Source organism: Pseudovirgaria hyperparasitica, assembly GCF_010093815.1.
Source record: "Pseudovirgaria hyperparasitica strain CBS 121739 unplaced genomic scaffold EJ05scaffold_6, whole genome shotgun sequence".
Classification (NCBI taxonomy): Eukaryota; Fungi; Ascomycota; class Dothideomycetes; order Acrospermales; family Acrospermaceae; genus Pseudovirgaria; species Pseudovirgaria hyperparasitica.
This window is the reverse complement of record NW_022985554.1, coordinates 1,507,596-1,520,249: the sequence shown is the minus strand read 5'-3', so window position 1 is coordinate 1,520,249 and position 12,654 is coordinate 1,507,596. Positions and strand designations below refer to the sequence as shown.

The 12,654-nt window shown below is 49.3% G+C and overlaps 4 protein-coding genes across 4 annotated transcripts; 3 read left to right on the top strand and 1 right to left on the bottom strand.

Moving 5' to 3' along the window:
* The first annotated feature begins 212 nt into the window (after positions 1–212).
* EJ05DRAFT_343477 (kinase-like protein) lies at positions 213–1,536 on the top strand. The gene is made up of 3 exons (XM_033740935.1): positions 213–379; positions 433–1,278; positions 1,334–1,536. The coding sequence occupies exons 1-3, from the start codon at positions 335–337 to the stop codon at positions 1,394–1,396; spliced, it is 954 nt and encodes a 317-aa protein (XP_033601809.1). The 5' UTR covers positions 213–334; the 3' UTR covers positions 1,397–1,536.
* Positions 1,537–3,646: 2,110 nt separating this feature from the next.
* Positions 3,647–5,074, top strand: EJ05DRAFT_499771 (uncharacterized protein; the record flags this gene model as incomplete). The annotated part of the gene is made up of 3 exons (XM_033746898.1): positions 3,647–3,837; positions 3,886–4,101; positions 4,150–5,074. The coding sequence occupies 3 exons, from the start codon at positions 3,647–3,649 to the stop codon at positions 5,072–5,074; spliced, it is 1,332 nt and encodes a 443-aa protein (XP_033601808.1).
* A 1,617-nt stretch (positions 5,075–6,691) lies between these two features.
* On the bottom strand, positions 6,692–8,820 carry EJ05DRAFT_475580 (mevalonate kinase). Its single transcript, XM_033743832.1, has 2 exons — positions 8,336–8,820; positions 6,692–8,280 (listed from the first exon to the last, which is right to left on the bottom strand). The coding sequence occupies exons 1-2, from the start codon at positions 8,465–8,467 to the stop codon at positions 6,994–6,996; spliced, it is 1,419 nt and encodes a 472-aa protein (XP_033601807.1). The 5' UTR covers positions 8,468–8,820; the 3' UTR covers positions 6,692–6,993.
* A 1,808-nt stretch (positions 8,821–10,628) lies between these two features.
* Positions 10,629–12,635, top strand: EJ05DRAFT_475578 (uncharacterized protein). Its single transcript, XM_033743831.1, has 3 exons — positions 10,629–11,253; positions 11,301–11,536; positions 11,586–12,635. The coding sequence occupies exons 1-3, from the start codon at positions 11,068–11,070 to the stop codon at positions 12,457–12,459; spliced, it is 1,296 nt and encodes a 431-aa protein (XP_033601806.1). The 5' UTR covers positions 10,629–11,067; the 3' UTR covers positions 12,460–12,635.
* The last annotated feature ends 19 nt before the right edge of the window (positions 12,636–12,654 follow it).

The following is a 12,654-nucleotide window of genomic DNA, read 5'->3' as shown; positions in this document are numbered from 1 at the left end:
CTGAAGCTGCATGACTTCAAGGATCATAGTTCACCTTTATTTGCCACCTCAATTTCCCCGAACTATTGGATATATTCTATTATAGAATAAATTACTATTAAGCTCTCTTAATAGTTATTAAAGGGTATATATACAAAGGAGTGCCAATCTATACTATATATAACAGTTTACCGCCACTCGAACCACCTCGGCCCGGATACGTTCGAGTTTAGTGCAGGCTTCGAGAATGGCCGGCGCCTCAACGTCCATTACGTAAGGGTCTGAGTTTACTAAGAAAAGGAAATCCCTACTACTTGGTTAGCCCGTCGTCAAAGATGAGTACTAACACGAGACCATGGACACAACAAACCCCTCCAACTTCTGGGAGCCCAGGTCGGACGTGAGTTCAGCGCGGGGTTTGCTGTATTGACAAAAGAATAACGCGTTACACAGCCTTCAGCGACAGATCCCAATACGGCCTTCCCTCTTGAAGGCCGCGATATACTTAGTATACCACAAGCCGAACTGATCTTGGCCGCAGAGACAGCACCTACGATTCATGCCTTGGATAGGAACAGAGTCAGCCGAATCACCCGCGGCCTCGTTATCAAATCACATACGTATACACTTCCTTCGGAGGTGAATGCTATGGAATTGGTCGCGGAAAAGACATCGATTCGTGTTCCGAAGGTTCATCGATCCTTTTTTGTTCAATCTTATGGCCTGTTCCAAAGTTTAGGCTACATTGTCATGGACTATATTGATGGTCTATCCTTAGACAAATGCTGGGAAACACTTCCACAATCCACACGCGATGATATAATCCATCAGGTTGCAGACATGATAGCGCAGCTACAGTCTGTCCAATTACCCACACCAGGTCCTCTAGGCGGTGGGCCTAGCCAAGGAAAATGGTTCACGCCATACGGTGCTGGTCCGTTCACTGGACCTCTAGATTTGGAGAAATACTTCAACGAAAGGCTGCAGATAGCCAAAAACTTTAGCAGAGTCTCCAAGAGCATACCTCCCTTTAATTTAGAAACTTCCATATTCGTCCTTACACATCTGGATATAGCACCACGCAATTTAGTTCTCGATTCTGACGGCAAGGTCTGGCTGATTGACTGGGCCAACAGTGGTGCATATCCTCCCATGTTGGAGATCGCAACACTCGTGGCTGACCAGGAGAAATGCAAAAGCTTCTATGAAACGCTTCTCCAAAAAGTAAGACGCGATGAAGATGCAATTGAGCAGTTCATGAGCGGTAATTCCGTTAAAGACGTTGCCGCATTACACCATGTAAGCTACACCACAGAGACTGCACTGTAAGCGCAAATTTTAATGGCCAACTTAGATCGACAGGATAGAGACCTGGGCAACGACTCGAAGCAATCCTCCGCCTATAGATCCTGATTAGGACTTCGATGTGGAGAGCCTCTTGGCAAGGACGTTCAACCCATGACGTGCAGACATCATGCCACATCGATGGCATCAAATTAGAATATAGGAATAGCCCCTGCCAAGTGACTGACATGAGCGGATTCACCATATGTCATGTAGGACTGGGAATCAACAACGCATTACAAATGTCCCCAGCATTTATCCCAAGAATGAGCGGTACGGTCGGGAACACGCTGGGCCTAAACGAGTTGATTTAACATGATGAAGGAGAGACACAGTGGTACCGGGCCATATGGAAAGTCACTAAGATACACGCCGAACTTTTGGGGCAAGTAGCAAGCGAGGTTCAGTGTTGATCAGACAAATTGCGCAAGCAGGTGCCTGAGGCATACGAGACGCGCTCAAGGTGGTAGAAGAAGCGACTGTTTGGCAATCGAACTTGAGTACGGTCCTCGACGTTTATAGGATGCTCCCTGAGATTTCTTATGGGATAAATCTTTAAGAAGAACATAGACAATAAGACTCTTTTGGATGCCACCAAGATATCACTGTGCCAGAAGCTGAAGTGGGCATGGCAGGTTGCAGAAGGCCTTGCTTACGTCCATGGGAGAAATGTTTTACATTGTGATTTCAGCATTGGAAACCTTCTTCTAGATGGCAACCTGGATGTCAAACTGTGCGACTTCTAAGGAAAACTCCTTAATAGCGATGGTTCAGTTCTCCTCGATGGAGGAGCGGCTGAAAACACCATAGCATCGATGCCTTGACGAGATCCGAGGACGATTCGAAAAGGGCGACTTTCCTCTTTTAGAAAGACTTCATGTAGGAGACATTGTACGAAAGTGTGAAACAATATTCAAGAGCAACTGAGATCATGGACGATATCAGTATCAGTGTATTACAAGACTATGAGCTTGAGTGATTGGAGAACCCTGAAACTCGTTTAAAGTAATTCATGCGTACCCGGTCAGCGTCCTGATCGCCTTCGTCTATCGCAGCAGAAAATATCGCGATAGCAGGGACTGTGGAATACCGATGCGATGCATGCCATGAACAAGAAGTACTCGACCGCCAGTGGGTGTTGCTTGCACATCTAATCAAAAGTGACACACCATATCTTGGGGATGGTATGATGAATGACGCCTGAGGGTTAACGGCACACAGGCTTTGGGCTCTCTGTAGAAAGAAAGAAAAAGTGGGCGTTAATTAAGCCTGCTAATATGTGCTACACTGCTAATTACTTAGTCTAGTAGGGTCTGAGCTTACTAAGATAAATCTACCTTAGGTTTAAAAATAAGCTCATATAAACTACTCATCTTAGTCCCGCCCGAGTCAAGATCCTCAGCTTCTCTCACTTCAAGTCTCGCTTGTCATCATGCGTACTCTTGTGTGCTTGTCCCCAGTTGCTACAATTAGCAGTTCGTAGTGAAGCGTCGCTTCGTCTGATCGACATTTGGCTTTATTCGTCTCACAAGGCCTGCCTGAAGCATGCCAAGCACCCCCTTACCGAAGCTTGTAGCCTTTCGGCCCCGATGGTTCTCGCAAGTCGTACTTAGCAACCTGGTCCGCCGTGAACCAGGAATCTTCGTGGTTTGACATTCCCATCACCCTTGATTCCTTGCTATAGGAAGAAATCTTGGTTTTGGCGTTGATCTCATCTTGATGCCATCTCGATCCCACCCGAGCACAGTTTTCTACCATGTGCAGTCAGCAATAGCTACTGCGCCATATCGGTATCGCTTCCATCACGTCCAGTCCACAAACTGCATCCTCACTCAAGGTATCGAGTGGATATCATGGTCGACCTGACTGATAGCTTTGCGCTGAAATGATTAGATGCCGTATGAATTTCAGATCAGGCATTCTGGCTCGAATTGTGAGACCATTTCACACTCTTGAGAGGTATATTTGATTGCCAAGGACCACAATCCGCCCCAAGAAGTAGCCTTGAGACCTGAGTCTGGATCTGGATGCGACACTTCGTCTCATCGTCATGCACATATGAACTCTGCACACTGAGCCACGGCTAAAGAGAATCTCCATTGTACATGGGATGACTTGCTGGGGACCCTGAATATAAGTTCAAAGAATTCCGCTCCAGGTGCACATGGTCCCGCAGATCATCAATTGGCTCCTTGTCTTCAGTACATTGACTGTACTATCCCTTCATTTATCCTCTCTTTACGTTCGTGGCAGGTCTACTACCTTTTCATATTGATCTCTACATTCAACTATCTATTTCCATTAATCAGTTGTCCGCTCCACCATGCAATTCTACACTTCTTCACTCATCTTGGCGGCTTCGGTCAGCTTGATCTCAGCCACGCCCACCCCGAGCTACTTCAACAAGCGGCAGGGAGTCTGTCTTTTTGCAGATGTTATTTCGCCCAACAGTGCCAAGACAGGACAAGAGGAAGGAACAGCAGGTATTAAGGCCGGACAAGCCGCCTCCGCCACGTGAGCGAGACAAGTCAATATATCCTTTACATGCTGACCATGGCATAGAGATGAAAACAACTTCATCAACTTCTGTACAGGATCGCTCATCACTAACGGGCTACAAGCTAATGGTGGATCATGCAACCCCATCCCCATGGGCCGCATTCCAAGTGTCGAGAACATGATCAGCGCGATAATCACTGAGCCTGCCCACAATGCGGAGGTCCCAGCTAATACAGACTTCACTGTCAGCGTTCAGACAAGAGGTCTTGACGCGGGAGCGTAAGACGACACCGCCTTTGCTATAGCAACCATCACTGACTGGCATAGGTTCACCAATCCTGACGTTACGTACTACTCGGCCCCACAAGACCTCAACAATAATGGTCAGATCATCGGCCACTGCCACATCACTATCTCGCGACTCGGGGAGAGTGCCGATGACCAACAAGGTCTCACCACTCCTCCCGACCCGATCAAGGGGGATCCGAATGCCAGCAGTGTTGCGTTCTTCAAGGGTATAGATGACGCTGGGAACGGCCAAGGTTTGCTTAGTGCTCTCGTCGGTGGTGGTCTCCGCCCCGGGTTCTACCGCGTGTGCACCATGATATCCGCGAGGAACCATCAACCAGTGATGATGCCTGTCGCCCAGCGCGGTGCTCAAGACGACTGTACCAAATTTACCGTTGTCGATAATGGCACGCCGGCCGTCGACCCCGCCCAAGACGAAGCAGACGATGCCGAGTCTGGTGTCGTTACTCCAGCCGGTGACGCCCCTATCGGCGATGCTCCTGCCAATGGCGAGCAACCAGCTGCCCCGGTTGAAGCTGCTCCTCTTCCAGAAGTCGTTGCCCCTGCGCCTGGCGAAAACCCCGTCGAGACTCCCGCCGAGGAAGCCCCACCAGTCGAGCAACAGCCTCAGCTTGCAGATATCACTGAAGCCGTGATTGATATGGTTGCTGGTCTCGGTGGTGCAGGTGAACAGATTCGCATGTCATCAGGCGTTCTAGGTGGACAAGCGCCTTTCATCGTTGACTCTGGCGATGCCGCAAATCCGTTCATGGTCAACAGCATCATGTTTAGTAACGCACAGGAGGCTGTGGTGCGCTCATGCCGTATCCAGTACCGCACCTGTAAGGCTATGGCACAGGCGGGTGCGCTGCAGGGCGGGAACATTGACGATTGTCGCGAGCAGCGCCGAAACTGTGGTGCTGAGCCACAGGATATTGCCAAGGCGGTACAGGCGAAGAAATGAAGAACTAGATGGGCAAGACGTGTGCCTGAGAATATATCAGGCGTTGTATTTGGATAGCGTAGACTTTCTTTTGATATGCCGTCATTGTGTGGGTTTATAGTCATTGTATACTTATGGTCACGATAGTTCCAGTACTGTAATTCGGATACGGACTTTTTCTCTTTGATTTTGGACAATCAGTCATGCCTGCTGTGGTTAGTCATTCACAAATCGATTATCTTTTTCTATCGAAATCCATGCAGCCCTCACGTGGCTGTCTCGGCTATCTGACAACTCAATGCGTACGTCTTCAGGATCGAGACAGTACACAGCCACCAACAAAGCCAGTGTACATAATTATCTATTATCTTCTACCAAAACCACCCCTGGATGTTCCCGGCCCTTGCGGCCTCAGGCACCCTTAATCACCCAGCGCAACACAATAGATCTAACCCCAACACCTCTAGCCCACTCGCACGTCCCCCCCGCACGGTTCTCCCACAGTTCTATAAAAGCCCGCCGTCCCCTCGCACCCTCTTCTGCTCCTCGATCAAAAACCAACAGAGCAATGCCACGACCACGTCCTCGCTCTGCCATAGGAAAAACCATTGTGGTTGCCATTCTGCATACCGCAGACTTTATTGGCTCTGGAGAACAAGCATGCCGCTCTAGGAAACTGTCGCCTCAGATTGCCGTGAGGTGGGAGTGCTGATTGAGCGGATACATCCCTTTCATTTTCGTGTGATTTTTGATTGCTGTGGTGATTGTGTGCCTGCGTATGGGGAAGAAGAGGATAAATAAATATGAAGGGCATGCGGTTGTGTGTATTGCGCGCCCGCTTTGTTTGGTGAAGAATTTTTTTCTCGCGGCATCGATATCCAATGACGCGGGCTAACAGAGGGAAAAAATCTCGGCCGACCGCGTACGTATTTTGTTTGGTCTACCCCATACACGCGCGTTGTATTCCGTACCGTGTCATACCAGACCATACATGCTGGGGTTATAAACTATATACACACCATCGTCGCCCTCGCGCATGAGTGAGGTTCATTTACGATTTGCATAGTCAGCCAGACAGGCAGACGAGCATACATACGTCACTTGTTCCCGCGCACATTCTAGCGCGGATAACTTGCCTTGCATATCATAACACATACAAGATACACACATGTATGTAGCTATGATTTAGACTTAATATACATCCCGCGCGTGTCAGCACGCGGGAATTCCCCAATCCAGCAGCCGCACCACAGCCCTACCTCTAATTACCTATGACGCACGGCCAAACCACCCCAACGAAAGACACATACCGCAGCATACGGTATGGTATCTTGAAGCGGTAATATCCGAGATGCAATGGCCAGTTCTTTCGGGAAATGGGACAGATGCGACGTCATGTAATATTCTGTAGGTGTCGAATACTTTGCCATTGCGATATTTTCGGGGCTATCTTGTTTTGGGAACGCCGCTACTTGTTTTCCGCGTATATAAATGGGGGTGTGCATAACGAGATACTATCGACGGCTCTGGCAACAGTGTGTTCAGAGACAGAAGAGAGGCATGAATCGTAAATAGCTGAACTCGAGACGCACACAGCGAGGTTTTAGGTTTCGAGCACGCAAGTTTCATGAATAAAATGTATACATGTAATAAGCATTATGACGACTCTTAGCAGCAGCTTCGCTACGTTAGAATCACGATACTACTGCCGTCGGTAATAGATAGAGGTGTAGTGTACATTTCGCTCCTTGGTAATAAAACAAACCCAACCCATTGCCTCGCTTTCCGACACACAAACTCCAGCCGCGAGGCTACTCTTTTTAATCCGAGTAGCGCCATGTAAAGTCAGATTGAAGATACTATTTACATACCCTTTCGCAAGGTCAGTGTTGTTCACTTGCAAGAACATCACGTTATCTGAGATGGCCATCGTGTTCAGTTTAAGGTCTCCAGAATCGCCAGCCCTCGCGGACTGCGTTGACGTTGCCGAGGTTGACCGAAACACCTACGAGCGTCTCAACACCCTCAGTACCTTCGGCATTCAGGAATTTCTCTTGATCAATTTCGGTGCCACCTTCTTCCTCAAGACCGTTGTGGAGCACGGCAGGCCAGAGAACGCCTACTCCGTCACCGGCAAGGGTAGTGTGGAAGGTTTGGAAACCCTCGTCGATGAGGGTATTTTCGAGATCTACAGGTGGGCGAGGAACTTCATCATCTTCTGTGGGCTTGACAATGGTGATGGCACATCCACCTCCTCCTGCACCAGTGAGCTTAGTCCACCCGATACCTGTATGATCGATGAGGGCGCGAATGCGCTCTAGTTTAGGGTGGGAGACACCGAGTGAGACGAGAAGGCCGTGGTTTATAGTAATGAGCTCGCCTAGATGCTGTAGAGATTCGGCGTTCAGCTCAAAGTCGTCTCTGGTAATTAGATTGTGTGCAGATTCGGTGACATCGTGAATGGAATTGAGAATATTGTCAGCAATGATCGGATGTGTCTTTTTGAGCGTAGCGACCTTAGCCACCTCCGCCGAGGTGCTCCGCGATTGGCGTGTATCGACGAGCAAAAGAGGTAGTTCGGGGAAAGACCGAAGAGGCTCTACTCTAGGAGGTGCCGCATAATCGGTGCGCTGAAACAACACGGCTTTGCCGCCGGATGACACAGTGTTGTCCACGCCAGAAGGATTACCATGAATGGCACACTCTGCAACAAACGCCCAATGATTGATTCTTTGGATTTGTAGTTCTGATTCGGCCGAAGGTTGATCCTCATGCGGGCCGCTGAGTGCGCGAATTTGTAGTAACAAGGCGGTTGCGAGACACACAGCAATTGACGCGCTGCTGCCCAGACCGGCGCCAATCGGAATTGTAGAGCGGAGGGTGTAGATGCACGGTGGGCTTTTCTGAGATCCGAGTGAGAGGAAGAGGTAAAGGAAGGCGGAAGCAGAGGCTTGATGTATCTTGCGAATTTGCTCTGGTTTTTTGGGGGAGATGGATTGGATATGAGGTTGCAGTGCTTCAACAAGCTCTTCATCAAGAGAAGTCACTAGGTCATAGTAGTACTTCTTCTTACCGGGCGCAGCGAATGCCGCCCAGGGAAGATCGTCTATATTCCATGAATGGCTCAGGCCGACGTCAGGGAAGCGTAAGGAGACGGAGCGGCGAGTCTTGGAGAGGAAAGTTACGAGTAGATAGGAACGGAGAGAGATGGCGGCGGCGATTGCTTTCTAGGTGCGGTCAGAAGACAGAATTGTAACGACTTCATACAACCGGAATACTCACCTTGCCATGAACGACGGCATGCTCCCCAAAGACAATGACCTTTCCAGGAGCAGAGACCATCATGGGAGGCATCATGGGCGCCGACGGACGGCGGGCCAGAAGCTTGCCATTGCCATTGGCGTGACCGTTCATGTCTGGACTCAATAACAGATGAGGTGTATATTCTTTGCCTTCTGGCGTAGGAGGAAGAACGAAGGTGGCCGACTTTGGAGTTCTTTGTTTTCTTGGACTGTGGGGGAAATCGTCCTTTGAGTGGTTTGTGTTGATTGGAGGGGGCAAGATGCGAAGGCTAGACCTGCGGCGTCCTTCGGGGTACAGGGAGTCTGAATTTCTGGCAGAAAGGGCGGGACGCGAGGTCGATGTGGACGCGGACATGGACGCGGACATGTTGGGGCTGGGGGAGGCGGCGTCGGAAACTAATGTTTAACTGACGTGAGGTCTGCAGAAATCAGCTGGTGCTACCAACTGCTATCACTCGCGTTTTCGTCTCCTGAGTGCTGAGTTCCAGGGGAATGGGAGCGGAGGCAAGGTGACGACAGTAGTCTTATACAGCCTCGTAAATTCACGCAGCCCTTATCGGCTTCAGATGCATTATGGCGGCTTTAGACTGCACTGCGTAGTATCTCATGCAGCTCTTCTTACTATGGACTTGGACTACATCTGGCAATGTCCCGGGGAGTCGCGGGGCCACTTTGTGAGGATTAATCCTTAGCTGGGGCTCTCATGTCTTTCTCCCGCCGCTAAACCCTCAACTCCAGTCTCCTCCCCTCGCCTCGAGACTTGTTGACCCCATTCCCACGCGCAATACACTCTGCTGATGTGACTCCACCTTACGTCTTTTCGCTGATCGCTGTCATCTATTCTCCGTCTGCATCCAATACCTAATTCGCTCAGCCTCCATAATTGTCGCAATCGCCCTGTGCTGTGTGCTGTGCTGTGCCTCTTTAACGACGCGTGCAATATACAAAATCTTTGGCCTCCAAAGTCTAACATCTCTCCATTACAGTCTGCCGCGCCATTAGCTAACTACCATCTCTTAGAATCATCTTTGTCTTTTTCTAGAAGCTTCCGCTAAGGAACGGGAGCATTTGCCGGTTCGGCGTACTTGCAGTTGCTGTCGTCAATCCAGCCGCGATGCATGAACTATTCCTAGCGACCACGTGCGCAAATAAGCTCCATCCCACAAAAAAAGGCTTGACTGCCTCCGTCCGCATAAGGACCATTTGCGCTGACTTCGATTCGTTCCAAGTCTTTTCCGTCCAAGTCTCCACCCTTTTGGCCCTTGATCAATGGACCCTGTCTCACTATGAGAAGCCGTCTAATGACGATATACCGGGCGTCAGTCAGCTTTTCCCCCATGTTGATGGTGCGCTTCGGACATTACATACCATATTCAATCTTCAATCCTAACATGTTACTCCCATCGCTGATATGAGGTTTTCTCAGTCTGTCACTACATTATTTACATTTCTTGAACTAAGCAATCCATGAATGGAGTTCCCACCTGGTAGATATGAAGCTCAACCGGATTGCGCGCACGTTTAGAGCTACATATCCACCATGACATCGCATCTTTGACGGCGGTGCCTGGCGACTACATGCACGACAATCTAGCATTGTAGTCTCGATAATTAGTCCAAGCTTACGAGACATTCCTTTGAATGGTACCTAATTATGGCATAGGCATCACCATACATTTACTTGGACTACACTACTAATCAAAGTATGCTTAACACCTCGGTCGGAAGTGGAGAGCTTATCGAGGAACAGTCTCAACTGTGGCGCAAAATTACCCTTTGGGGAATTTTGAATGATCTTATAGGTACGAGACCCGAAGCAAAAAGGGCGGTAAAAGTAAAGAGCAAGGCTTGGAGGAACGACATCTGATTCGTACATGGTCGACCGCACAGCTTTGCAAGAATGATGGACGATCTCAAACACGCTCTCTGAATGACGATGGCAAGCCTTTCTCCGTGTAACAACAAAGATGGCTTCATCACCGCACGGTGCAACCTTCAGACGAGAGATTGTCGGAAGAATATATGCAATTTGTGCGTTCACCACAACGTCCCAAAGGAACACTAAACGTATGATCATTGGCCGACGCTGATCATGTGTATGTGGGTGGTATTCTATGGTGATTGCACTTTCCGGAAAGATGCTACACTGATTCCGACCGAGAGGAGGCATAGGGTTAGCGCATGAACTCCAGTCTCGAGTAACCTTCCCAAACAGGATTGGCGCATCGTGAAGAGGCAGCTGTCAATCCTATGCACCACCACCACCTCCCACACTACGCCAACCACAATGTGGTAGCCTGGCTTGACGTTTCCTTTTCTCTCGCCTAACTCCCCACCGTGTGCTAGGATGTTACGGGCTGTCCTCACTGTTCCGGCTCCATATTGGCCTTCGTTGATCACCTCACAAACTCGTCCTAGGCTCCCAGGCCCTAGCCACGGATCAGTGTGTCTTCTCCAAAGTCATGTCAGGGGTCCTTCATGCAATTGTATTCCATGCCAGTCGACTGTAACTATGGCTTCAGCTACCGTAGTATGGTCCATGTAGATGTGTATCATCTATATTATATTACTGTCCCTCAATCATGTCCTTGCACTTTCAACCTCTGTCATTTCACTACCTCGTGTGCTTGGACAAGTTCCGTTCATTCGGACAGTGTCTTCTAAACTTACTAATGCCAGACCGAACCTGAGATATCTCATAGACACTGCACCATGGAAGAAAAATTGCCTCGTCTCAGAAGATCTACAGGCGTTCTATGTAGAGCAGTTGCCGTGGCCGTCTCAATAGGAGCCTTGATCCTATATCTCATCATCTTGAACAAGTACAACAAGCGTGAGGATACTGCTGTTTCGACTGCGCCAGGACGAGATCTTTACAAATATCTGCCAATTGGAGGCGTACGTAGTATGACCATCGCAGAATTCTCAACGCTGACATGCAGTAGTTGAGTCTGTCACTCATATTGAATGGGTTCAGCCTGATATCCTTGGAGGTCCGAGCCGCACAGTGGATCTCGAAACGCACTCGCAACGCCGTCGACGTCTTCGCTGCAATTGAAGTGGCCGCACTAGGATATGTTAGCTTTGTCTATAGTCTGGTCACCGAATGGCATGGCGGTATAATTGGAGGTGAGGAGAAAATCCTTCAGGTTGTGGCATTGACATTGTTGTCTTTAACTGGGTACGTTTTTGACTTCTAGTGATATTTTGTCCTCGACTTACGTAGCCAGCGCTGCACATCTACTTTTCTTCTGCTACGACTGCGCAGCTCACTTCTTTCCCCCTACGCTGCGACGGGACGAACCAGAGTCTTGGCTTGGTCAAATGCGATCATACTCAAGTGTCGCTGAAAAGGCCAAGTCCCAGTCACAGGTGTCAGAACTTTCGATTGACTCCTCATACCATCGAGCTTTCGATCTTCGCCGAAGTAGCTCCATACAGTCATCGAGATCTATCGATATCGAGATGGTAGTAAAGCCACTCTCAGTTCACCGAAAATCAGGCAGAACCGGCTCATTGTACAAAAAGTCAAACTCGTTCGTCCGCCCTGTAAGGGTACCCGGATCGGTAGAAGTCCCAGACTACGTTCCCAACGGCTTTGTCACGGTGCTAGGCAACAATGACTCAAAGGACGACGAGACCCAACCGCTCTCTCACACATCCACGGCCTTAGGCACACCGGCGACCGGTCTCCCAGCCGAAATTCCAGTACACGCCCACACCCGCTCCTTCAGCTGCACATCCCACAGCCCAGTCCCCATTGTGAGGCTCTCTCGTTCTCGCTCCACAAGCTCGCCTACGAGTCTCTCCTGTCAGTTTCCAAAATCTCCTCTTATCGCTATACCTCCTGCAAATTCTTCTTCACTCAAACGAATGGCAACACCGCCGATCGCAGAGCACCCCGCATTTCAGCACGATCGTGATGCAGACATACCAGACCCCGAGCGGAAGCCTTCACCTGGTTTCATAACGACCAGGTGGGGAGTAAATACATATCAGGACCGAGGCACGTTCGTCCCGTCGCTCCAAGAGCAGGGCAATCCATTTGGCGATTACCCCCTTGCTGTGTCGGGAAGTCGGGCGAAGAAGTTCATTATGCCGTGATTAACGAGTTGGGGGAGGAAGTGTATATACCCACGAATAGTACATATATGAGTATTCACTTTCTCATTGCGCTTAGTTTAGCGAGTCATCCTTTGTTCATAGGCTTTCGAGGTCATAAGTATCTGTTAGACGATTGTGAGGAAAGAAAACACAGTTGGAATTCATGCGACGTCCACAAGAAATTGTTCAAGATAG